This window comes from Octodon degus, unplaced genomic scaffold (assembly GCF_000260255.1).
Source record: "Octodon degus isolate 3935 unplaced genomic scaffold, OctDeg1.0 scaffold00056, whole genome shotgun sequence".
Classification (NCBI taxonomy): domain Eukaryota; kingdom Metazoa; phylum Chordata; class Mammalia; order Rodentia; family Octodontidae; genus Octodon; species Octodon degus.
The window spans coordinates 7,764,731-7,788,304 of record NW_004524632.1 but is presented as its reverse complement, the minus strand read 5'-3'; the positions used below and the strand labels follow the sequence as shown (position 1 = coordinate 7,788,304).

At 48.4% G+C, this 23,574-nt stretch overlaps 1 protein-coding gene across 1 annotated transcript in view; it reads left to right on the top strand.

Moving 5' to 3' along the window:
* Positions 1-23,281, top strand: part of Kpnb1 (karyopherin subunit beta 1) — a 34,929-nt gene extending 11,648 nt beyond the window's left edge. The window contains exons 6-22 of the mRNA XM_004633679.3: positions 1,800-1,859; positions 2,695-2,784; positions 3,375-3,485; positions 4,425-4,526; positions 7,349-7,573; positions 9,805-9,996; positions 10,778-10,908; positions 12,659-12,806; positions 13,277-13,348; positions 15,746-15,890; positions 17,109-17,191; positions 18,354-18,461; positions 18,751-18,894; positions 18,997-19,102; positions 20,575-20,689; positions 21,144-21,305; positions 22,146-23,281. Coding sequence (XP_004633736.1) covers positions 1,800-1,859; positions 2,695-2,784; positions 3,375-3,485; positions 4,425-4,526; positions 7,349-7,573; positions 9,805-9,996; positions 10,778-10,908; positions 12,659-12,806; positions 13,277-13,348; positions 15,746-15,890; positions 17,109-17,191; positions 18,354-18,461; positions 18,751-18,894; positions 18,997-19,102; positions 20,575-20,689; positions 21,144-21,305; position 22,146 — 1,995 coding nt within the window. The 3' untranslated portion in view covers positions 22,147-23,281. The remainder of the gene's footprint in view (positions 1-1,799; positions 1,860-2,694; positions 2,785-3,374; positions 3,486-4,424; positions 4,527-7,348; positions 7,574-9,804; positions 9,997-10,777; positions 10,909-12,658; positions 12,807-13,276; positions 13,349-15,745; positions 15,891-17,108; positions 17,192-18,353; positions 18,462-18,750; positions 18,895-18,996; positions 19,103-20,574; positions 20,690-21,143; positions 21,306-22,145) is intronic.
* Positions 23,282-23,574: the final 293 nt, after the last annotated feature.

The window sequence follows — 23,574 nt, the reverse complement described above, 5'->3', positions numbered from 1 at the left end:
CAGGAGATGCCATTCCACGCTGAAGGCCGAGACTGGGGCTCCTCCAAGGGATGGAAGCCCATCCATCATTCTCAGTTCCTTTTATACCATCCAGGCCATGAGCCTCCCACAGGTGGCTCTTTGACCCCTAGAGTATATATAGAATGACTGAGTTGGTTTAGTTAAGCTGGTAAACTTCTTAAGTTGACACAGTCAACCACTACATGGGGGGAGATGTGGTGAAAGTGGGTGTGTACAGTTCACATCAGGCATATAAAATGTTTTGCCTAAAAGTTCGCCTATTGTACCCCACCCTCGCCCCTGTTGTGATAGGGTTTCACTGTTACTAAGTTGCCCATGTTGGGATCAGGCTTGGAATTGTGCCCCAGAATCCCAGAGTGCTAGGACTTCAGGCATGTGCTGCAGTGCCTGGCTCATTACTAAACGAGTGTGGTAAAATACATACAACTTTACCTTTTACCATCTCAGCCTGAGGCACGGTACACAACTGTAATTCCAGCTTCTCAAGAGGCTGAGGCAGTTTTCTAAGTTCTGGGCGACTTGGCAGGGCCCTATTTCAAAGTAAAAAAGGGATGTGGCTCCATCAAACAGTACCTCTGAGGGCCATTCCGAGTATAACCAAAACAACAACCATTTTCAGGCATTGGGCTGAGTGTGGTCTCGCGCTGCTGTGGAACTGCGGAGCTTTGAACAGCTCCCCATTTTCCTTTCCCCAGCTACAGACCAGCACTGTTGTACTGTTCTTAGGGAATCTGACTGCTGTAGACATCATGTATAAACAGATCCTGACTGGCCTGCTTTTTTGTGACTGCATAATGTCCTCGAAGTTGGCCCATGGTGCAGGGTGGGCCGGAGTTGTTCAGGCAGGGTAGCGTTTTCTTTGTATAGGTGGTGTTGGCATATTGCGCCACCCAGTTGCCTTGCTCTGGCCTTTTCTCTTAGGTCCTGATGTCACGTCCTATGAAGTACCACGTCCCTAGAAGCAGGGCTCCTGGGTCAGAGTCTGCGAGTATTTCATTGTCTCTGATTTTTGGCACATTGGCTGATATTTCTGTTTCTTGACCTTTTAAAGGGCAGGTTTAAGAAGGCAGAGCAAAGTAGAATTCGTCTTACCATTTTCTTTTTTCTTTTTTTGTACCTGGAATTGGAACTCCTCGCACTTGTTAGGCAGGTACTGCACTGCGGAGCTACATCCCCGGCCCTACAATTTTGATTTGAAAACAAGAATTTCCTTTTGAACTTGAAAAGATTTGGGAGGGTAGCAAGCAAAAGTCCGTTATTCAATGTATTTGATACAGGTTTTCCATGTTCCACAGAACAAATTTGGTCTCTAAAGATGAACAGATGTTTTCTTTTAATTTTAATGAATACAAGAAAGTTGCTGTTCCTACAAGTAGATTTTTGTTACTCTTTTCACTATTTTTACTTAACCTTTGTGACCTACGTTTTCCTGTCAGCTGCTGCTAGGGAAGGTCATGTTGGGGATTAAAGGCTTAGGGGCCTCTTGGGCTGGCTCTGTAGCAGACACTGCGGGACACTCCTCGCTTCCTTGGTGCTCTCACAAGCCGCCTCCAGGAAGAGCTGCTGGGCTGTGCCTGGTTCACCTAGGCGCCTGACAAGTGATGGGCTCTGTGGAAAGAGAACCTAGAGGGCTGGAGATAATGGCTCAGTGACACAGCGCCTGCGTGGTGATTGTGAGATCCCGAGTTTGATTCCCAGTACAAGAAAAAAAAATAATAATCTGAAAGTCTTAAGTTTGTGCTTTTCTAATTCTGTCTATTCTCTTTATTCCTCTGCAGTCTGAAAGGCACTTTATTATGCAGGTGGTCTGTGAAGCCACCCAGTGTCCAGATACAAGGGTAAGTGAGCTCACGTGAAAAAATGTCTTTATCTCCCTGAAGGAGGCAGACTAGCATACAGAATTGGAACATGGGGAAATTGATGGATTAAGCAGGTTTGACAGATTGTCAGGAATTTTTCTCTATGGATTAGAGAGGAGAAAACAGTGTTTTTTGAAAAACAATGGAAATTCTCATCCTCTTAAAAGTTGTTTTTGTTTTTTTTGTTGTTTTTGTTTTTGTTTTTTTTTTTTTTTGGTGGAACTGGGGCTTGAATTCAGGCCTTTGCACTTGCCAGGGAAGTGCTTATTCCACTGAGCCATCTCCCCAGCCCCTAAAAAGGTTTTTCATGAGGCTGAAGCAAGAGGATCACAAGTTCAAGATCAGCTGAGCTACAAAGCGCAAAGGGGAGTGGGTGGGACCAGCCATGAAGTTTAGTGGTAGAGCACTTGCTTAGCATACGTCTGCCCACGGATGGACTCACTACCCAGGATGACAGTCAAAGGGACTGTGCAAGGGAGAAGTGGTTTGCTGTTTTATTTATTGCAATAGGTTATTCAGGTGATTGTTTTCAGCTGTAGACATTGAAACAGTGTTGCTTTTATTGTAACCCAAGCTGTTAATTCTTGAAGCTGGTGAAAGTAACATCTTCAGTCTGAGTGGCATTATGAGTTCAGGCCTGCTATGGGTTCCCCAGGCACCTCTGAAGGAAAGAAGAACAAACAAAATGTACAGAGACACAATGAAAATTGTGTTTGAGGAGAAAATAGCACACGCTGTGTCTACTGTAGATGGTTGGCTGGTCAGTCGCCTTCACAAACTGCATTGCTATTTCAGTCATTTAATCTCTTTAAAGGTACGAGTGGCTGCTTTACAGAATCTGGTCAAGATAATGTCTTTGTATTATCAGTACATGGAGACGTATATGGGTCCTGCTCTTTTTGCAGTGAGTATTTGATGTGATTTATCTCTGTAGCTAATTGCAAGGCTCATCATTCTCAGTTGCAGTTTATCCTGTAATTTTTTACTTAATATTGTGAAACAGGGTGGGGATGGTGACATACCCCTGTAATCCCAGCACTTGAGAGGCCGAGACAGGAGAATCTGCTACGAGTTCAAGGCCAGCCTGGCTGGCTATACAGTGAGGTTGAGGCCAGCCTGAACTATGTAGGGAAAATCTGTCTTAAAACAAGACAAAAAATTTCCTTGAGTACTATGAGGTGTGGCAAAACAAGTTTTCTATCTTTGATGCTGAAAGGAATGTGTTTTGAAAAAAGAAAACTTTTTGTTCTGTTGTGTGCTTCTAATCCCAGCACTTAGAGGTTGAGACAGGAGGATTGCTGAGTTCAAGGCCTGCCTGGGTCACAAAATGAGTTCAGCGACAGTCTGAACTGCATAGTGAAACCCTGACTAAAAAAGATGAAAAACTAGCTTTTACAAACTCTGTTTTTGACACTTCAGTGTCTGGTTAAAGAAGGGGTTCAGTGTGAATCAGTATTTATTGGGGTCTGGGGTCTTGTATTTTTTCCTTTTAAGATCACAATTGAAGCAATGAAAAGCGACATAGATGAGGTGGCCCTGCAGGGGATAGAGTTCTGGTCCAATGTCTGCGATGAGGAAATGGATTTAGCCATCGAGGCTTCTGAGGTGAGTGCAAGAGAAGGCCAGGCAGGGAGGGCTGTCCCTGTGCCCAGTGGGTCTGGCAGCTTCTCCCTCTTAGTAGAGATTCTAGTTTTCTCTCTAGCTAACGCCCTCACACACGGGAGTAACTTATTGTATGCGCTGATGATTGGTGCTGTGGACACCAGGGGGCAGCAGGTGGGCAGTTTATCCAGGGGACACATACGCTGGATTAGTTGGTTTCTTTTTTCTTTTTTTTTTTTTTTTCTTTGGGGGAACTGGGGATTGAACTCAGGCCCTTGCGCTTGCCAGCGAAGCGCTTATTCCACTGAGCCATCTCCCCGGCCCAATTAGTTGGTTTCTAAGGTCCTGAGGCAAGCTTAAGATGGATAATAGTTTATTGGCTCTGGTGAAGAAGTCTCGGATGGGGTAAAGTTGTTCTATACTTGAAATTAAGCTTTGTTTGCAACCTCATTTTTACATTTCTGAAAATAAAGCTTTATTTTTGGCACGTTTGTTTTGGACACTGTTATGTAAACTTTGTTCATCTGATTTCAAAGAACACTAGATGTCGGGTTGTTAATATGCATTGAGCTGGTGGAAAGAGATTTAATTCTTAAGGTTGCCTTGGTCTTTCAAAAAAAGATTACATTTATGGCCTAAAAGAATTTCAGTGAAGTAGATCAAAACATAAATACCTTCTTTGGCCGGGCTGCACACCTATAATTCCAGCTACTCAAGTGATCGAGGCCAGGAGGATTGCAAGTTCAAAAGTTTGAAGCCAGCCTCGAATCTCAGCCTGGCTCTAGCTCCTTGGTCCATGTCCTGGGTTCAGCGCCCAGTACTTTGGAGGGGGAGATCACGGCAGATACTAGCCTTTGCCCCTGTGTTTGTTGTTGACCGGGGGCAGCTCCAGCTGTGCGCCCTTAGTCAGCTGTTATCTAACATCTGCTTTATCTTTCTCAGGCAGCAGATCAAGGGCGGCCCCCTGAGCACACCAGCAAGTTTTACGCCAAGGGAGCACTACAGTACCTAGTTCCCATCCTCACACAGACGCTAACTAAACAGGTGAGGCTCCTTCCCCACCCCCACGTAGGCTGTGAAGCCTTGGAGTGGGTTGGTGTGCTGTGGACCGGTTTCCATGGAGGAGACTGGCAGCACTGTAGCAGATGACTCAGGAGTGGCAGAGCTGGGCCTATGTGGTCCCCTGGCTCTGAGTTGTCTGTGGAGGCTGGGGTCTCTGTAGCTCATGAATCTTGATTGGGAATAAGCCAGTCCCTGTTCCGGTTTCCTGAGGACCCTGTCACAAGGTCCATACTAAAAGAAGAGATGCATTCATTGAAACTGCAGTAAACAAGGTCATGGTGAGATATCTGGGCTATCTGTGGATTCATGGGCTGTAGCTATGTTTATTTATTTATTTATTTATTTTTGCTCCAAATGCCTTCAGGGCAGGTTTGGCTGGCTTCAGTTGTGGGGCTCGAACCACAGCAACCTGAGCCTGACAGCTTTGTTGAAGCAGTCACTTAAAGAACTGAGCTAAGGGGCAGGCCCCCTATAGCTGTGTTTTAAAATGCTAACGAAGTTGGTTGGGTACTAGTTATTTAGGTGTGATGAAGGACTTGAACCTGTGTAAAGGAACTTGTGCTGATCTTCCAGTTCATTAACATCAAGTGTTAAGATGTAGGACAAAGTAAAAGCTAGTGCCTCATGCAGCTGTGACTCACTCTGAGGAGCCCTGGGCTTGGCCATGTTTCTGCTGCGGGGGTCCTGAGCTTGCTCCTCTCTGGCCTGTACGCATCGTGTTTCCCTGGCGGTCTGGGAACTTCTGGCTACCTCATTTTTTCTGGTGCCTGGGAAATAATGCATGCGTGTGGCAGGAGGGTCCTGTGGGGCACTAGGGAACCGCTGTGCGTGCAGAAGTGTCACTTGGAAGGATGCAGTTCCAGTATGGCAGCTGCTCAGTGGAGGTTGGTGGTTTAGTTTTAAGTGGAGTAGGTATTCCTTTAATGTTCTGTCCCTAGTTTAGGCCCCACACCCACCCCGCCCCCATGAGAATTTTCTGGAGTTTTTTCTTTGGTTATTGTCTTTTTGAGACACAGGTTGTTTTTTTTTTTTTTGGTGGAGCCAGGAATTGAACTCAGGCCCTTGCGCTTGCCAGGCACATGCTTATTGAACTGCGCTATTTCCCAGGCCCCTTGAGACACAGTTTTGCTGTGCACTTACTTTGTTTCCTTTTTTTGAACATAGGACCTTCCAGGCTTGAGCTATTGCCTGGCCCTTGAACACTCACTCTGACGCTCAGGCTGGCATTTTGCTACCATGCCTGGCACTTCTTTAATTTTTACTTTATTTTTTTTATTTTATTTTTTTTTAAAGTATTGTTTTAATATTTATTTATTTTTATTTATTACATTTATTTATTGTGTGTGTGTGTGGCCAGCTCAGCCCACCAGGGGGCGGGGCTGGCTGGCATGTGGTGCTGGGGATCGAACCGCGGTCCCTGTGCTTTGCCAAGCTTGTTTCAAGTAGGTGCTTTAGACCACTGAGCCATCTCTCCAGCCCTAATTTTTACTTTAAAGAAAAGCAAAACAAAAAAATATCCAACAAGGAGGGTAACAGTGGATAATACTGTTATCTTTAGTTAGCGTACAAGATACGTGCACTTAATTGTCCCAACAATCTTAGTGCAAACCTCTTTCCAATGAACTAAAACTTCTATAACTATTTTAACTAGTGTGTGTGTGTGTGTGTGTGTTTCCTTTTTTTCCATTCCTAGGTTCTCTTCACAAGTTCCTTCCGATTTTACAGTATCTGTTGTACACTTTGGGTCTTGTGTACTCTTTCAGAATCCCGCACTAGCATTCTTCCACTCTGGAGTGTTCCTGCTGCTGTCTGCTTCGCTGTGCTTTCCTCACTTGAGGGCAAATCATTCTCTATGTCTAACTCTGGAACTGCGTAGACAGCCTGCTTTGAGTCACTGTGTCGGGTGACCACCTGCGGCCTGAAAGCACGCCTGAGCTGGGCGTGGCGCTGCCCGCTGGGGTCCAGCACTGCTGGAGGCGGCAGGAGGACTGCGTTGTTAGCAGCCATGAGCTCAGAGCCTTACCCTTGCCAGCAGGCTGTGCCGCTGAGCTACGTCTCGGCCTCTGCATTTTCTTTTCAGATGGGGCCTCCTTATAGGTTAGGGTAGTCTCACAGTCATTGTGTTGCCAGGCTGGCCGGAAGTTGTGGTGATCTTTTTGCCTCAGCGTCCAGGTTTTGGACAGGGACTCAAACACATCAGGCAAGCGAGCAACACGGAGCTGCATATCCAGCCCAATTCTTTTCCATTTTGTTTAGAGACAGATGCGTTTCTTAAGGTACCCAGGGTGGGCTTGAGTTTGCCGTGCTGTCTTCCAGCCTCAGTCTCCATCCAGAATGCTGTGCTTAGAAGGGTGCAGCGCCTGCCCAGCCCTACTCCACATTCCTCGTTCCATTCTCACTGTTAGATAAAGTTGAGGCTTGCTTGTTACTATCATATATTCTAAGGAAAGTTGTTCCTTCTCACTCTAACAGACTGTGATGTATTGTGTCCTTATGAAAGAGAGAAGAGTAAGGGTTTCTGTTTTAGTTTCATGGTACTTGAGTACTGAAGCTGCGCGGACACAGGATGTTTGGTGGAAACAGTCATTTCTTTAAGAGTAGGAGAATTTATCAGACCAACCGAAGAGGGAATCAGATCCTGGGAGAGAGGAGCAGTCCTGCGTGGGTTGCCCTGTGGGGTTAAAATGGCTTTGCTCTAGTGTGAACTTGCTGTGTAGCCAGGGCTGACGAGACCCAGGCCCCGCCCAGCCTCCCAGTGCTGTGCAGTGACTTGGGCAGTGCTGACCCCACGCTCTGCCCCTCAGGATGAGAATGACGATGATGATGACTGGAACCCCTGCAAGGCGGCGGGCGTCTGCCTCATGCTGCTGTCCACCTGCTGCGAGGACGATGTGGTGCCACACGTGCTGCCCTTCATCAAGGAGCACATCAAGAACCCAGACTGGAGGTACCGGGAAGCCGCAGTGATGGCCTTCGGCAGCATCTTGGAAGGCCCCGAGCCCACTCAGCTCAAGCCACTGGTTATACAGGTGCGGCTCAGGGCTTTAGGGATGCTCAAGGCTTTGGGAGTATAAGCTGGAATACAAGCTGGCTTGTTTAACTCCATAAAAGTTACTTCCAGAGTCAAATGCTGTTCATAAGGGTAACATTTCTGTGCACTTTATAAAGTGTATGGTCTTTTACTATTTTCTCACAATAATGGGGGTTGAACCTGGAGCCTTCTGCGTGCTAGCTGGTATAGCAGTTGTCTTGGGTACTTTTCTCTGGTTGCTGGGACAACATGGCAGAGAGCAGCAGTCCATAGCAGTGGAAAGCAGCCAGAGCAGGAGGGGAGGCCAGAGGTGATCCTCTCACCCACCCTTACACTGCATTCCAGCTGTCCTCAGGTACAGTGGTCTACCCACAATCCCTGAATTTGATCATTAATTAGGCACAAACACTAGAAGCCTCCCCAATGACTACATGAGACTTTACGGGTACAACTAGACACAAACCATAGCAATAGTTTACCACTGAGCTTCCCTTCAACTCTTATTTATTTTTTACTTATTTTACTTTATTGGTGGAACTGGGTATTGAACTTGGGCCCTTGGCGCTTACCAGGCAAATGCTTATTCTACTGAGCTGTCTCCACAACCCCTCAGATCTTATCTATTGACTTTTTTGAGACAGGGTCTCAGTACACAGTTCAGATTGGGCTTAGGCTCACTTTGTGGCCCAGGATGGTCTCGAACTCCCAGTGATCCTCTTGCCACAGCCTCAGGTCCTAGGATGACAGGCGTGCGCCATCATGCCTACCCCAACTCTTCAAGACAGGAACTTCCCAAGTTGACCAGGCTGGCTTCAGACTTTGTTTTTAAAATTGCATTTATTGGTACATTAGGTAAACATGATGATCACAATCATCATGGGGAATTTGTACCCCTGTATTGGCCTCAGACTTTCAGCATTCTTGCCTCATCAGCTTCCTCAGTAGCTAGTATAGGTGTATGCCCTCTGCTTCACAGTTTTTTTTTTTTTTTTAATGTATTTAGTATAGGGTCTCACTACACAGATTGGACTCTTAGTGATCCTTCCTGTTTCGCAGCCTCCCAAAGCACTGGGATTATAGGCGAGTGCCACCGCACCCAGTCTGATTTTCTGTCTCCAGCACGTGCTCCGGGGGCTGGTTGGCAGGGCAGGCCAGGGATCAAGCTCCTGGCCCCTGCCATCTGCCTTAAGCAAGTGCTTTAATGCTTTATAATTTTTTTTTAATAATTTTTTTAAATTATTTATTTATTTTTATTTATTACATTTATTTATTGTGTGTGTGTGTGGCCAGCTCAGCCCACCAGGGGGCGGGGTTGGCTGGCATGTGGTGCTGGGGGATCGAACCGCGGTCCCTGTGCTTTGCCAAGCTTGTTTCAAGTAGGTGCTTTAGACCACTGAGCCATCTCTCCAGCCCTAATGCTTTATAATTTTTGATAAGAGGATAATTATTCTATGCTTTGAATGAACTTGACATGGATGTGATGCTTATTTTAGTGATATAAAGGATGTAAGAATTGTTCTAGGGGGCCTGGCCATAGCTCAGTTCCTTAAGTGGCTGCTTCCACAAAGCTGTCAGCCTCAGGTTGCTGTAGTTCGATTCCCACAACACTCCAGCCAGCCAAACCACGCCTGAGGGCATTCAGAGAAAAAACAAACAAACAAAAACACTTAGAATTGTTCTAGCTGACTCTGCGCCTATAAAATTCAGTTTCAGGGCCAGCCAAATAGTTCAGTGGATTAAAGCACCTGCAAGTGGGCACAGGGGCTGGGGGTTCGATCTATGGGCCTGCTGTGCTGGCTCTGCCACGCTGAGGGGCATGCTGAGACGGTGTTTGAGACTGGATGTGGTGGTGCCCACCTGTAATCGCAGCACTTAGGAGGAGAATCACTAGGAGTCCGATCTAGTAGTGAGACCCTGAACACCCCGTAGACCCTTCCCTAAGATACAGAAAAATAAATGAATAAATAAAATCCAGTTTCACAGTGTAGCCAAATGTCAGCATAACTGTATCATGAGTTTATCAGAGTAACTCACAGCAAGTGCTAGAAATGCAGACTTTTAGTCAAATTCTCCCAGGACTTGGTGACAGCTGCAGGGCTTTTTGCACATCACACTGGTCTGACTTTCATGTTTCAGAACTGTCTCAAAGGTAAAGTCCCATCTTTGGTCACTGTCTCCTCTCCCAGCGGGTATCCACATGAACTATCAACCTTTTTCTCCTTCCTTTAGGCTATGCCCACCCTAATAGAATTAATGAAAGACCCCAGTGTGGTGGTCCGAGACACAACTGCATGGACGGTGGGCAGAATTTGTGAGTTGCTCCCTGAAGCTGCCATTAACGACGTCTACTTGGCACCCCTGCTGCAGTGTCTGATTGAGGGGCTCAGTGCTGAGCCCCGAGTGGCTTCCAACGTGTGCTGGGTGAGGGATTCTGTTCCCCATGAGATGGGAGTGTGGCTGAGCCAATGGCAGGAGAGGAGGAGGTGTGGGTGCGCCCCGGGTGGAAGGATTTCTGAATCCTATTGCCTTTTTAATTCTTATGCTGAAAGATGGGAGAGATGCCAATTGCAGGAGCCTGTGGGGGCCGTTCACTCTTGTGCCTGGTTCCTAAAGCACTTAGAGCAGTCATGGTAACCCAGCAGGAAGACATTTCTTCCTTCAATGGCTTAGGGACAAAAAGTTTTGATCAAGTTGAAGTCATTGGCCGTAATAAAGACCACTGCTGAGAAGGGGTGGGACAGAAGGGGGGTTGGTGGCCTGGCCACTGCGTCAGGACGTCCTCGAAGGATTTCTGAATCCGCATGGACGGCAGGAGGGAGCGAGGCATGAGGCTGGTTGGCCTTCCTGCGAGCCCGAGGGAGAGGCACTGGTGCTCAGCGTGGTATGAGGCGGCTCAGGGCTGCAGGTTGTCAAGCTGTACTAACAACAAACACAGCATAGACGGATAAAGATAGCAGTCAAATGTTAACTTTTTTTTTTTGTATCTCAGGACCTTGTGCTTGCCAGGTAGCGCTTATGCCCCTGAGCTATCTCCCTGGCCCTTGAGTGCTATCTTGAGTACCTTGACCAACAAAGCAGGGCGGTTTCCTAGCATTGCTTTTTAGGTCATTTGGAGATGAGGACTGCTAAGTGTAATTCAAGGCACAGTGAGGCAACCCCAGCAGGCGCTTGCAGGGCCAGCGCTAACCTGCATGTATTTCAGGCTTTCTCCAGTTTGGCTGAAGCTGCCTATGAAGCTGCTGATGTAGCTGACGATCAAGAAGAACCAGCCACCTACTGCTTGTCGTCCTCATTTGAACTCATAGTTCAGAAGCTCCTGGAGACCACAGACAGGTAACTGGGCACCATGGAAGTGCCCGAGTGCTGCCTCGAACTGCTGTGAGGAGGACAGAGATGTGGGGGGGGCAGGCTGGGCTTCCTGAGAGAGTAAGTAGGAACTTTATGGACATTTACTGTTGTTTAAATAAAGGAGACAGGGCTGGGGAGATAGCTTAGTAGAATAAGCACCTGCCTGGCAAGCACAAGGTCCTGAGATCAATCCCCAGTACCGCAAAAACAACAAAGGAGACGGGAAAGTAAGTGTAGTCTGTGCCTATTCTAGGAGTGTTTGGTTTACCATTACAATCTTAAGTCTCCGCTCTGCTCCCACAGAGGAAGGGACAGGGGCACATTCTCTTCAGTTTGCTGTGTTGAGCGATCACAGCAAGTGTTTGGCTGTGGTATAAAGAGAAATGGTGGCTGTGTTCATAAGGATTGAGTTGCCGCACTGAATCAGCTGTCCTGTGTGACAGTGTGTGAAGACGCTAGTGTTTAAATAGTTGATTTTTTTTGGAGGGGTTTGTTTGTTTGTTTTAAATGTTATTTATTTTTTAATTTTTATTTATTTGTGTGTGTGTGTGGCCAGCTCAGCCCACCCGGGGGCGGGGCTGGCTGGCATGTGGTGCTGGGGATTGAACCACGGTTCCCTGTGCTTTGCTAAGCTTGTTCTAAGTAGGTGCTTTAGACCACTGAGCCATCTCACCAGCCCCTTGTTTGTTTTTTATGAATTTAAGGACAGGGTCTACAGGGTCTCACTATGGAGATTGGACTCCTAGTGATTATAGGTGCACGTCACCACGCCCAGTCTTAATTGAAATCTCAGTGCGCCCCATGGGTAGGGTGGGCACAGCGCGCCAGGGATTAATATTTGATTTTAAAGGACTATAAGTTGGGGGCACATTTTAATCATTCCTGTTTGATGCAACATTACCTCAAGTCAGGCTGTGGGTAGAGTGAACTCTCAGGATGGTATGTGCATAGGTCTTAGGAGCTTAGTGACCTCATCCTCACTATTGAGCAGTCTACATAGACATCTCTTGCAGCCCTGGGAAGAAAATTGGTCCACCTACCTCATAGTCACTGTGTTAGTCAGTTTTTGTTCCTGTGACCAAGGACCTGAAAAAATTTGTTGAAGGATACATTTTTGGCTTCTAGGTTCAGGGGTTTCAGTCCACGATTGCCTATGCAAGGCAGAAACCTTGCCACAGGAGGGGGCGGGATAGGAGAGGTGGGCAACAGGGCTGGGGGACAAAGGTACCTCACCCCACAGCAGCCAGGAAGCAAGGAGTGTGATTTGGAGAGGGAAGGGTTAGGGGCCAGATCCAGTCACTGAGCCACCCCTCACTCTGCCGGGCCCGCCGCTGCTTCCCTGCTTTCTGATCTGCTTGTGAAGTTAGAACCCTGGTGCCTGTGGTCTCTGGGCTACTTGTATGCTTTGTTAATTGGGATTAAGTCCTCAGCAAACGAGTCTTTGTGGAGAGTTTGCATTTAAGCCATGACAGCAGCCATACAGCCACTTGACTGAAGTGGTCCATTGGCACTTAACCCACTTGTATGCTATAATTTTAGCGTTTTCTCCAGGGGGCCATTCTGAATATAAACAACAGACCATAGGCTGAAAGGACTTAAATTTTTTTTTCTTTGATACTGTGTTGCCAGACTAAGTATAGAGTCTTGTTAGCTTCTGGTTTCCTGATTTTGGAGAGAAAGTTCTACATTGTAGCAAATTGAGTCTTTAAGGTTTTTTGCCTTCTCTTTCCTGCAGACCTGACGGGCACCAGAACAATCTGAGGAGTTCTGCATATGAATCGCTCATGGAAATCGTGAAGAACAGTGCCAAGGATTGCTATCCTGCCGTCCAGAAAACAACTTTGGTCATCATGGAGCGGCTACAGCAGGTGCTTCAGATGGAGGTGAGGCCTGAGCACTGTCTGCTGGGGCAGCTGAGGCAGAACTCTCCTTTCAGGGCTACCACTGTGTTTTGGTGTTTAAGTGTATATCTGTTCAGAAAGTTTTATGTGAGAGACACAGCCCTGAGCAAGGTCCTTTGCGGGCTCCTCAAAACAAAGCAAGTCTCAGGCATGGTAGTGCATACCTGTGATCCCAGCATTTGGGAGTCAGAGGCAGGCAGGAGGGTTTGCCATGGGCTTAGGTCCAGCTCAGGCTACCAGTGAGCAAGACATGTGATTTGGAGAAGAAAGAACCATTGTCAGCTAATGTTTGCGTTGCTTGTCACAGTTTACTCATGCATGTTACACTGCGTGTCTTGTGCGTGTGTGTTCCCTTTTCTACATTGGCATTAGTAATGAGTTTGATGTGCCTGGGAGCCGTGGCAGAAGTGGGAGGTTTCATCAGAACATGACGTTCTCTTCTTTGCTTGCAGTCACACATCCAGAGCACATCTGACAGGATCCAGTTTAATGACCTTCAGTCTTTACTGTGCGCAACACTTCAGGTATGGCAGGCCCTTGAGGGTTTTTTTTTTCTGGAGGGGGGACCAGGGATTGAACACAGGACCTGTGCTTGCCAGGCAAGCTCTTATTCTACTGAGCTATCTCCCCAGCCCCAGGCCCTTGACATTTCTTAGCTGTCTGGCTGAGTGTGACAGGCTGGAGCACTGGCAAGGTCTCAGGTATGTGGATGATGCTAACTGGCAGAGACCTTTCCCACTTCCCAGTCCTGTGCCTAGCCCCAGGAACTTTTATAATCCTATGGAAAAGTTACTGGAATTCTAGCAAGTTAATTCCAGTTTACTTTCAGCACAACCCATAGCGAAAAGATGCTAAGGTATATTCATAGTTAGGGGAGCCAAGGGGTCCTAAGTCTAGTTATAATGATGGCTGTCCAGAGCAAAGGCCAAACCTGGGTTTTGTTGATTCATGAGGAAGAGAGTGGTTTGAGAATGAGCGACTGGAGGATGGCAGGAAGTAGCTGAGTGCTGCAAGCTGGGTGGTGGGTGGCCTGAGGTCCCCTTTGAATATTGCAGACAGAAGGGTGTGCAGAAAAAGCAGTCTCCCGCCACCACTGAGGTCGTGTCTGGGGCTTGGGCCGGTGCCTCAGCTCTGCTGTGTGATCCGTTATGGCCCGGGAAGTCGCAGCTCATGGGACACAGCTCTCCATCCCACCTTGCCTCAGCTCATGCGCACTGTACTTGGGAGCTGGGCAAGCACAGACACTGCTCTGTCAGTCAGCACCTCAGCTGGACTGATTCTCGTCACTTACAACCAGTTGAAGGGATAAGGAAGAGCCCTAGCCAGCTCTGTACACATCCATGCAGGGAAATGGGGCTCGGTTCACTCAAAATGAGGGCAAGTGCTCCTCCTCCAAGCAGTCGCCCAGGTGGTCCCTGTGCTAGGCTCCTAGTTCTCCGTGCTAGACCCTCCAGCTGTACAGCCAGGCTGTGCTGGCAGCCTTTAGTCTTGCTTTTGTGAGGTTGTCTGAGCCTGGATCAGATTTGGCTCCCAGCTGCAGCTCCCCTGGTTGAAAATACAGCTTGAACGCCTGCCGGCAGCTTTTAAGACATTTGGTGTCAGGAGCTTTAATATTGTTACGGCATGTACAGTGCCTTGTGCTCATAGCAGTCTTTTTCAAGGAGCGACTAGGGGAAAAAAGGAAAATAAAACATGGCTGTGAACCAGGAGCTGAGGAAAAAAAAAACCACAACATTTAAGGGCCGGGGAGATGGCTCAGTGGAATAAGCGCTTCCCTGGCAAGGGCAAGGGCCTGGGTTTAATCCCTGGTTCCACCAAAAAAAAAAAAAAAAAAAAGAAATCAACTAGGAGCTGGCTATGGAGCTATTCCCTTTGCTAGCAGAGAGTTGAAGGAAAATAGCTTCTTGTCTGCATCTTGAGTAGGGGCTGGGTTTTATTTAGTATTCAGTGACCTGACTTGGGTGGCTTATCTGTGAATGCCCTTTGCTCTAGACTTCATTTTTTTGCTTTTAATTTTTTTTTTTTCTTTCTTTTGGGTGTGTGTATTTTAGGGGAGGGTCTACAGGGTGTTCAGGGTCTTACTACTAGATCAGTCTCGTAGTGATCCACCTGTTTACAGCCTCCCAAGAGCTGGGATTACAGGCAGGCACCACCATGCCCAGTCTCAGCATGCCCTGGGGCAGGGAAGCCCAGAGATCGAACCCCCAGCCCCTGCGCCTGCTTGCAGGCACTTTAATCCGCTGAGCTATTTGGCCGGTCTTTAGACTTCATTTTTAAAAGCATGAATATTAAGGGAGCTTTTTTTCTCACCAGATAAAACATAGGAGCAGTTCAGTGATCGGAGTTGAAGCAGCAAATAAAAGGAGGAGGGAGATGGGTGAGGATGTGTGGACCTGGGTGGAGCCAGGTTGGCTTTATCGTGCCAAGGCCGTTTCCTAACAGGTGTGGTCCCAGCTGGGTGCAGGCTGAGACTTGAGGATCACAAGTTTGAAGCTGCGCTGAATGACACAGCGAGAGTGTGTCCAAAATAAAAAGGCCAGGGTTCAGCTCGGTGGTGGAGGACCATCCCGGTGCTGTACAGAAAAGCACACTTTCTGGACCAGTGCCTATAAATGGGTCAGGACGTAACAGGGCTGCTTTTTGTTTGCTTTGTGAGTAACATTCCTAAAATGACCTTCTTTTAATGCTGAAATAATTGAACTGTCCCTCTTGTAAGACCTAGGTGACAGCAGTTACTGACGGGTTTGTCCGGCGGGCAAAGATGACGACGAGGTGGTGCATTCTGCACCATGGAGGGATAGACTTCTAGTGCAGACAGTTTGTGCCTTTCCCACGACTTCATTGACATAGGAAGAACAGGTGCAGTGTTTGTATTGGAAGGTCTGGGGTTAATGGCTGCTGAACCCTTGTTCCTCTCACAGAACGTTCTGCGGAAGGTGCAGCACCAGGATGCTCTACAGATCTCTGATGTGGTCATGGCCTCCCTCCTGAGGATGTTCCAGAGCACCGCTGGCTCCGGGGGTGTGCAGGAGGATGCCCTGATGGCCGTCAGCACACTGGTTGAAGGTCAGGGGGTGGGGCAGGGCAGGGCTGCTGGGACAGGCCCAAGTCCCGGCCTTCAAAGTGTCTGCGAAAAACGCTTCCTCACGGTCTTGTGAGTCGGTTCATAGCTGGATCGAGCTTAATCCTAATGAAATACCTCACCAGCTCCTGAAGTAAATGTGGAGCCGCTTTGCAACTAAGATGATAGCTTTCCAGGGGAAACCCACCTGATTTGTGTTCCTCCGATGTCTTTTTTCCCATCAAATTCAACTTGTAGTGAGCTTTGGCTTCTGTCAAGAATAGAGAAGGCAAGGGGTTGGTGAGATGGCTCAGCGTCTAAAGCACCTGCTTGGGCACGCCTAGGCAGGCGCAGGGGACCATGGTTCCATCCCTAGCACCACATGCTGGCCCAGCCCCGCCCTCAGGACAGGCTGAGCTGGCCGAAAAGAAAAGAATAGTGAAGGCTGGTTTCTAGGTCTCTTTTGCTGCCCAGCACTTTTTATTTAATTGTATCGCTTGGGACTTGGCTACCTAACACATCGTCGTGGTTCTGTGTGGTGAAATGCAGGAATTCAGTGATTTTCTGACTGTTCAGTGTCTGCCTGTGCAGGGGCGGGTGTGACTTAGACTCCTTGGAGGGTTACTCGGAGGGCCACTCGGCACATTGCAGAGCACTTTAGAAGACTGCAGTGCCTTTTCAGGTGGACTTGGGGGACATCACTGAGGCCGTTACCTAAGGCCCGCTCTCCTGAGGGCCTGACATATTTCTGGTGTGAAGTGTCCAGCTGGCCTGGCAGTGTGTGACCGACCACCTGGAGAGGACAAGGGTGTTAATTTGGCTCCGGGGTTGGTTGTGGGCCCTGCCGAGCCCTATGGGAAGACCTGCCTGGGGCCCTCCAGAAAAGATGAAGACTTCCTAGTGGGATGGGTGGATCAGAGGCTGTATTCTGAGCTCGGCCAATTCGGAATTCACCCTAAAGTTCCTTAGGGCCTTACAACAGTGTTTTAGCTAAAGTAACATTTGATCCTATGGAAGGTTTGGTAGCGTCAGGCGAGTCTTTCTAACAGTTAGGAATCTGGCTTAGAGGAAACGGCATTCCTGTGGCATGATGCAGACAGCGATCGAGTCCGGTGCGCCCATTCTACCCTGGAGTGAATACTTTTGGGAGCTGTAGGATGATTACTGTGCTCATTGCTGTGTTCTGGATTTCTGTCATCAGTTAACAGTGTGTCTCATTACAGTGTTGGGTGGTGAGTTCCTTAAGTACATGGATGCCTTTAAACCCTTCCTGGGCATTGGACTGAAGAATTATGCTGAGTACCAGGTACTTTTTTGAAATCATGCATTTGCTTTTGGTGGTTCAGGGAATCAGCACTGAGCTGCACTGCAGCCCTCAGTAGGCTCATCACCATGGCGCCAAGACAGTCAGGGGTTGCTGGCCCCTGAAAACTGAAGCCCTCCCCCACCACATCCCACTGCCACCCCGCTTTTCCCCAGTTGTCCCTGGTGAATACTGCACTGCTCCAGTGATGTTTCCAGTGGTCCTAGTTCCTTTCCTGCCCTATTGGTAGTTAAAATTAACTGAGCCAGGCATGGTGGCACACACCTGTCATCTCAGCACTTGGGAGGCAGAGCCAGGAGAATTATTGCAAGTTAAAGACCAGCTTGGGCAACAAAGTGAGCTTAAGGCCAGTGTGAGCTGCAAAAAGACACCCTGGGGGCCGGGGAGATGGCTCAGTAGAATAAGCGCTTCCCTGGCAAGCGCAAGGGCCTGAGTTCAATCCCCAGTTGGGGGGGGGGAGAGAATAAAAAAAAACACCCTGTCTCAAAAAGACATTAATTAATTAAAAATACAGGGCCAGGGGCTGGTGAGATGGCTCAGTGGTCTAAAGCACCTACTTGGAACAAGCTTAGCAAAGCACAGGGACTGCGGTTCAATCCCCCAGCACCACATGTCAGCCAGCCCCGCCCCCTGGTGGGCTGAGCTGGCCACACACACACACATAAATAAATAAAATTTTAAAAAAACAAAATATAGGGCCAGCCAGATAGCTCAACGGACTAAAGTACCTGCTTAGGCAAGTGCAGGGACCAGGGTTCAATCCCCAGTGTGCCATGCTGGCCCTGTCCCCAGGGCATGCTGAGATGGCAGCTGAGACTGGGTGTGGTGGCACACAGCTGTGATCCCAGCACTTGGAAAGCTGAAAACAGGAGAATCACTGCGAGTCCAATCTGTGCAGTGAGATCCTATAGACCCTGTACTAAATACATAATATATATAACCGGCGAGGTAGCTCAGCAGACTAAGCACCTGTCAAGCTCAGGGTCCTGAGTTCAATCCCTGGTACTGCTGTGGGTGGGCAGAGGCATCGCTCAGAGCACCATACCGCTCATGCTGGGCTCAGGTAGTAGTAGTGGCCAGGTAAGAGCCACACTAACCCCACGGCCGCATTCCCATCTGGAGATGACCTCTCCGCCCCTTGCAGGTGTGCCTGGCTGCTGTGGGCCTGGTGGGGGACCTGTGCCGCGCTCTGCAGTCCAACATCTTACCTTTCTGTGACGAGGTGATGCAGCTGCTGCTGGAGAACCTGGGGGTGAGCATCGCACACTGTCCCCAAGACAGGCATCGGGGACCACAGCTTCCTGGAATGTTGAATGTGGGCCCACAAAGATGAGAGTTATATATTTTCATACATTATTCTAAAGCTCGTGAAGTCAGTTAAAGTATTGTGCTCTTTTTGAGGGGGAGGGCGGTACAAAGGAAAGCAAAACATTTCACTGTCCAGCAGTAGTCAGTAAGTTTCGTGTGCATACAAAGTTTCTGGGGTCTCTGGGCTAAATGGATTCTGACATTTATTAACTCAGTGCTTTTATTCTTGCCAGAATGAGAATGTGCACAGGTCTGTGAAACCGCAGATTCTGTCGGTGTTTGGTGACATTGCCCTTGCAATCGGTGGAGAGTTTAAAAAATACCTAGAGGTGGTGTTGAATACTCTGCAGCAGGCTTCCCAGGCCCAGGTGGACAAGGTAGGCCTCGTACTGTTGTGTTGCACCTAAAGTCTCAGAACTCTCACCAGCAAAGCCCTGCAGGGGATTGGTGTGACACGTGTGCTGTGTTGTCTCTTTCAGTCGGACTATGACATGGTGGATTATCTCAATGAGCTCAGAGAAGGCTGCTTGGAGGCCTACACCGGCATCGTGCAGGGATTGAAGGGAGACCAGGAGAACGTCCACCGTTAGTACACAGCCCGCTGCCCTGGTCCCTGGCCTTGTGCCCTCGGCCAGCTGGGGAGTTCCAGGCTTCTGCCCTCGCTGGTGAACTAGCGTCTGCTGCGCCAAGCAGGAGAGGGAGGCACAGCCCTAATGAAGTGCCAGTAGGATAGCCAGGCTATAAGGTGGTCATATTTTTTTGCTTTGTCCTCCTGCCTCAGGCTCCCCAATGCCAGAATTGCATAAGCCTGTGCCACCACACCTGGCTGTCTCCCTTTTTCTTTTTTTAGTTAGTGGCTTGTTTTGTTTTTTGGTATTTTTGAGAAAGGGTCTCACTATGCATGCAGTTCAGGCTGACCTTAAAATAAGCTTCACTTAATAGCCCCAGCTGGTCTTAAACTCACGAATTCCTGCCACAGCCCCCTAAGTGCTGGGATGACAAGCATGCGCCAGATCCAGCTTTTTTTCTTCTTTTTCTTTTCTTTCTTTTTTTTCTTGGTACTGGGGGTTGAACTCAGGACTTCGTGCTTGCCAGGCAGGCACTTAGGTTGCTGAGCTATCTCTCTGCCCTCTTTTGTTTCTTGAGACAGGGTCTCCCAGTGTAGTTCAGGTTGGCCTGGAGTTCCTAGTGATCATCCTGCCTGGGCCTCCTGAGTGCTGGGATTACCAGCGTATGCCACCCTGCCCAGCTCTTTTGAATTTCTTGAGCATTTCAAAAAACAGGATCTAGCAAGGCTGCTTTTTTGTTTTTTTTTTTTTTAAAAACGTAGCAGGAGTGCTGGTTGCTTTTGTACCAACCGTGAGTAGCAGTTGTTGAGCAACGTGCCCCCGCAGCATTTCTGTGACTAGTGGGGGAGATTTTTCACTTTACCTCCTGATCATTGAGAGCTTAGAGGAAAAGAGGTCCATTTGTTCTCTCGGTGTAATGTGTGCTTATAGGAGAGGAATATTTGTTTTTTTTTTTTTTTTTAGAGAGAGAGAGAGAGAGAGAGAGAGAGAGAGAGAGAGAGAGAGAGAGGTGTGTGGCCAGCTCAGCCCACCAGGGGGCGGGCTGGCTGGCATGTGGTGCTGGGGGATTGAACCGTGGTCCCTGTGCTTCGCTGAACTTGTTCCAAGTAGGTGCTTTAGACCACTGAGCCATCTCTCCAGCCCCGGAGAGGAATATTTGGTTTGTTTGTTTTTTTGTTTTGTTTTGTTTTTTGTTTTGGCTCCGAATGACCTCAGGGCAGGTTTAGCCTGCTTGAGTTGTGGGGATCGAACCACAGCAACCTGAGCCTGACTGCTTTGTTGAAGTAGCCACTTAAAGAACTGAGCTAAGGGGCAGGCCCCCGAATATTTGTTTTTTAATGACTTGAAGAATGACGGCCTAATCTGAAAGAGAATAGTTTGGTGTCCATCTGGGGAGCCTCTGGCACATGAAGTGGTTGACATTTTGAGAACAGGAATGGGCCTGCAAAGTGCGGGGCAACCTCCTTAACCCTTGTCTGTCTTCTGTAGCGGATGTGATGCTGGTACAGCCAAGAGTAGAATTTATTCTGTCTTTCATCGACCACATTGCTGGAGATGAGGATCACACAGATGGAGTAGTAGCCTGCGCTGCTGGCCTCATAGGGTAAGCTGTCCCTCCTTCTGGTGGCTGAGTGGAGGTCGATACTCAAGGAAGAGGACGGGGCACAGAGCAGTGCAGGCGGCATCACCAACCCACTTCTATGTAGAGATTTCTTTTTTGTGTTATTATTACGGGAGCTTGAACCCAGAACCTCATGTATACCAAGCAAGTGCCCTGCCACTGTGCTACCTTCCAGGCCCAGACGCGATGTTCTTGTAGAGCCCAAAAAACATTGTTTTTCAGCTCAAAGGCCTGGATACTACTGGTTCTGATGCTTTACTGTGAGTTAGCTGGTTAACCTTGGGCAAATTATCCTGCCACTTAAGACCTAGTTTATCTCTAAAGTCTCTTTCACCTTTAAAAATAGGTGACGACTAAGAAGCCCATGCAGCTCCTCACTGCTTGGCTCCAAACAGGACAGCCGGGAGCCCGTGCTCACGTGTGTTGCTTTGCACAGGGACTTATGTACAGCGTTCGGGAAGGACGTGCTGAAGTTAGTAGAAGCCAGACCCATGATCCACGAACTGTTAACTGAAGGGCGGAGATCGAAGACTAACAAAGCAAAAACCCTTGCGACGTGGGCAACTAAAGAGCTGAGGAAACTGAAGAACCAAGCTTGGTGAGCTGGTCTCCACTGCCCTCGCCCAGCCGCCGGGTGGGAACCTTCCTGGGCACTGTGAAGGGCTGCCTTTGTGTACTTCCCTGTGCCCTTTCCCACGCAGGTGCTTCTGAGCCAGCCCTCTGCTCTAGTGGCAGTTGGGCAACCTTTCTTTGTGGCAGATACTTGATTCCTTATGGTGACAGCAGAACTTACAAGGGCAAGGATGAAAGTCCTTTAAAGGTCCCGAGTTTGATCCCTGATACACAAAAAGGTTTTGGGTCCCAGGAAGCCCCTTGGCAAAGGATTTTCCCATAATCCTCCTATTCCCTTCCTTGTGCCCCTTGACAGGGGAAGCATCAAGGGTTGGACCCAGGGCTTTGCACTTGCCAGGCAAATACCCTGCCCCCAGCTCAGCCCTTTGGCCATTCTTCTGTTTTGGGGGCGTATTTTGTGTGTCCTGAGGTTGCACCCAGGGCTGTCTTACTGGGCTCAGCCTTCTGGCCCTCTTGCCTCAGCACCTGAGTGCAGTGATTCTAGGCCCGTACCACCATTGCCGGCCTTGGCACTCTGCTGCAGAGCCCTCCCTCCCGACACGCCCTGTCGTGGTTGTCTATTCCCTGCTCTGGCACATAGTGTGTTCCCCCCACCCATACTCTCAGCTACTCTGAGATTATACAAATCCCAGTAAAGCTGGCTGCGTGGACTTTACTTGCTCGCCTGCACTCTGGGGTGGCTGCAGGGAGATTGCGTGGCTGATCCCATTCAGGCCATGGGACACTTAGTTTTGCAGGAATTGGGTGTTTGTGCTCTCCTGGGATCTGCTCTAGGAGTTGACCTTTCTTCCTTGTCTGTTTCTAGATCTGTTACCATTGGGAAGATAACCTGAGACCCCCACTGGAAATCTCCAATCTTTTGAAAAACCCGGAAGTGAGGAGTGTGCACGGATGCTGAGTGTTTGGGAGTGAGAGGATGAGTGAGTGAGGCTTGAAAACACAGCACATTGGGAATCCCGCCGCAGCAGCCGCCAACAGCGCTGTTAGCAGCTAAGTGAGCACTGACTTCTAGGAAACCCTGACGTCGCCGTCTTGGAGGAAAGGAGCGGTGGAGTTGCTGGCTTGTTAAAGCGGTCTCTTCCCAAGGGAGGCTAGGACTAGCTTTTCTGTCTTGTGGCCAGTGCCGAGTGGAGTGGCTGGTTTGGGAGAAGATGAGGGACTGGGCTTGGCTGTGGTGCTGTGTTGTAAAGGCAGCCTGGCCTGTGCTCCTGAGGAGAAAGCGGGCCTGGGTCGAAAGCCCGCCTTTGCTGTCCCTTTGCCACGCGGTCCTGTTGCGTGCCTGGCGGGAGGCGGAGGGCCAGGGCTTCGCGGTCTGAGAATGAGTGTGTGTGAGTGCAGCGGTATCCACATTCTCAACTTCAAGTCATTGCAGTTTCTTTTCCCCAGAAAACAAGGGTTAGATGTTGCATTTCATAAACTAACCGAAGTTCTGTCTACTGATGCAGCACAAGAGATGTTTTAAAAGAAAAAGGAAAGACGCTCTTTAGGTTCGGTTTTGTTTGGTTGTTTTTTTTTTTTTTTTTTTTTTTAAATCTAGGGAAAACACTGACCACCGGTCAGAGCCCCCAGCTGTTCTCCCTCAAGGCGCCTTTCCTGATAATATGGCTCAACTGTGAATGTAGGAGGGGAGGGGGAAGAAAGAACTCCGGAGTTAGAGGATAGAGAAAAATAAAAATGCAGACTTCAGAGACAAAAAAGCCACAACCCAAACCAAATTTTAGATGCTCAAAATTGGCAGCACAAAATCAAAGCTCTCTCCTTACTTGCATCGTGGCAGTCTGAATGCCCCCAAAACAATTGTGCCAAAGACTTTAGGAAAACAGATATACGATAAAAGTAACTAGACACACAGAACAGCCAACTTCAGGTAACTATTTTGGATTGCAAATGAGGATAAATTTAATGTTCAAACAATCTGATAAAATATCCATTTGGAAACTGCTTGGCCTTCTGTTCTCTTTTATTTGATTGACTACAATGCGGTATTGGTCTCTTGCTGCACTTTCAAAACCAACTAACCAACAAAACAGAAGCAAGGAACATGTGCGCGTCTGCACGCACGCTAACTAGAACTCTTGGGTGAAATGGCGCTTGAGAAGGGTTCTATTTTTCCACTGAAGTTGAAGATTAATAAGACGGTGTCAAATATTCCCCTACTCACACACTTTAGTATTTTTTAAAAAGTGTGATGTACTGTGATGATCATGAATCAGCGTTTTCCCTTCTACAAAGGG